The 2371-nt window shown below is 32.7% G+C and overlaps 1 protein-coding gene across 1 annotated transcript; it reads right to left on the reverse strand.

Annotated features, from left to right (window-relative positions):
• Positions 1-351: 351 nt before the first annotated feature.
• On the reverse strand, positions 352-1210 carry LOC121241916 (peamaclein-like). Its single transcript, XM_041139774.1, has 3 exons — positions 1004-1210; positions 611-831; positions 352-549 (listed from the first exon to the last, which is right to left on the reverse strand). Exons 1-2 carry the CDS (start codon positions 1083-1085, stop codon positions 647-649), a joined length of 267 nt encoding a protein of 88 aa, XP_040995708.1. The 5' UTR covers positions 1086-1210; the 3' UTR covers positions 352-549; positions 611-646.
• Positions 1211-2371: the final 1161 nt, after the last annotated feature.

Consider the following 2371-nt stretch of genomic DNA (forward strand, 5'->3'; position numbering starts at 1 on the left):
AAGCCAAACTCTACCAACCTTATGACTGATATAAATCTTCTTAGATGGATCGACGTACAGTAGTTGCATGTATAATGTATTACCACCAACACCAACCAAAATCCATAATTTTCTTTTTTGTGAATTTCATGAAGAAAATTCAGGTAATTAGAAATGTTTTGAAAGTGTTGAGTAGTAATTTTTAATTACATTTGAAGTCTTGCATATGCACTTTTTCCATGAAATGAGGTCTGCACATATGGGTGACTGGTCATTGAGGGTCGATAGAACCATAAAGAAATAAAGAATAAGTAACTGCGGTGCAGAAGCTGCTGCAGATCACAGAGAAAGAGCACTCATGAATGTTTTCAGTAAGAGGAAAATCAAATCATTTTATTTATTGTATAGCTAATGTGATATGTAGTACAAAATGGACAGATTCCAAGAAGCATAACCAAAGACTATGACAACGAGATCTGCAGTACCCCCAACAAACACGCAAATAAAGGACCCCCGGCCGGCCTTTTATTCTCTCTGATGATATTCAAACTTTTATGACCTAATAATGTCCATTTTGAGTATTACATAACAGTCGTTAATAGTTTTGACTGGAGATCCATGACATGATCACTCAAAATCATGATCCCAACTTAGCAAAGGGAGATTTTCAGGGGCACTTGGACTTGCCCTTGGAGTTCTTGAGGTCCCTGTAGCAAGGGCACTCGTGCTTGTTTCCATAGGTCCCAGATGGCACGCACTGGCACTTTTCACAGCAAATACCGCAGTACTTCAAGCACCGGTCTTGCACTCCTGCCTTTGCGCACCTCGCCGCGCACTTCGAGTCACAGAAGCCTTGATTTTTTTCGCATTTAAACAAACCATCAACGAACAAACAAAATAAAATAATTAATCAGCACATTATCAAACTAAACCCAGCAAAAGTTTCTAGGAAATTTCAGATTTTCCTTCAAAAAAGACAAGAAAAATTAAGAAAGCGTGGAGAAGTTGATCAATTGCTTCTTACTTGAACCAGCTTCTGTGGCCTCAAAGAAAGAGGAGCCGAGGATAAGACACACAAGCAGGAAACTTGCAAAGATAGGCTTCATGATTTTTCCCTGTGCTTCAAGAGAATGAACAGAAACAGAAGAGAATGGAGAAAAAGATGTGAGGAAGGAACTGGAATGTACTTAAATTAGCCAAAGAGTTGTTAAATGCGAGGCGGTGGAGTGGGAGCGTGGGGTTATTTATTGTGAAATGTATGAGGAGTAGGTGAAGTGACGTTGAAGTGTTAGAGAAATATTTTAATTATAAAAATATTTTATAAAACTAATCTTATGAATTTATCATACCTTATGTCGTATAATTATTTTTATTATAAAATAAATTTAATATATTACATAAAATTAATTCAATTTAAAAATTTAATTTTATAAAATCTATTTATAATCGTACTACTTCTCAAAATGTTATTGTGACAAAATCATGTTGAGACAGTGAGATAAGATGATTTTAGATGAGTTGAATAAAATATTATTAGAATATTATTTTTTAATATTATTATTATTTTGAGATTTGAAAAAATTAAATTATTTATTATATTTTGTATAAGAATTTAAAAAAATTAAAATGAGATGAGATGAAATATGTTGAAAGTATTTCTATATCCAAACAGGTCGAGTTAAATGTTCTTACCTATTTGCTCATGCATTTATTTGGCCTTGTTAATTACTTTGTGCTGTGCTGTTGGGAGGAGGCCTATTGCCAAGGACGTTACGTACGAATCGAAACTAGCTAGCTAACGTAAATTTGTTTTATTGATCCAATGCTAGCTGAAGGCCGTTACGTGAAGATTCAAGATTTTGTTAATGTAAACGTACAACCCTATTTTGCTTTCCCTTTATTCGGTTTGGTAAAATAAAGTTGGCAGTTTCATGAATAAGCTTGATTTAACGTACGTGTATTTTATACGAGCAATATTATTTTTTATCTTAAATTTCTTTCCTTCTCAGTTTTACTTGTTGATCTAATATATATATATATATATATAAATACTTTATCTATAAAAAGATTATACAAAAATAAATTCACAAAGTGATGTGGTTTGATCATATGGTACGTTAGCTAAGTTGTAAAGTTACTTTTATCAATAAATAGATCTAACGGATCACATAAAATTATGTTATTTTATAAATTTACTTTTGTCATGTAATACCTTTATATCTGTATAGCACTCGTACTCCTCATATATATATATATATATATGTATGTATGTATGAGCTCATGAGTGCAAAGGAATAATCCCAGCTTGATCCACCATTATTAATGTTTCATGTATCATGCTTGCATGCATATTTGTCTTTATTGCCTTGCTTCAACGGTATCCAAATCAAGC

Source organism: Juglans microcarpa x Juglans regia, chromosome 8D (assembly GCF_004785595.1).
Source record: "Juglans microcarpa x Juglans regia isolate MS1-56 chromosome 8D, Jm3101_v1.0, whole genome shotgun sequence".
In the NCBI taxonomy this organism is placed as follows: Eukaryota; Viridiplantae; Streptophyta; class Magnoliopsida; order Fagales; family Juglandaceae; genus Juglans; species Juglans microcarpa x Juglans regia.

Coding starts and splice junctions, on each gene's coding strand:
- LOC121241916 (XM_041139774.1), bottom strand. CDS start 1,085: ATGAAGCCTATCTTTGCAAGTTTCCTGCTTGTGTGTCTTATCCTCGGC. Junction 832..1,003: donor GGCCACAGAAGCTGGTTCAA/GTAAGAAGCAAT, acceptor AAAAAAATCAAG/GCTTCTGTGACTCGAAGTGC.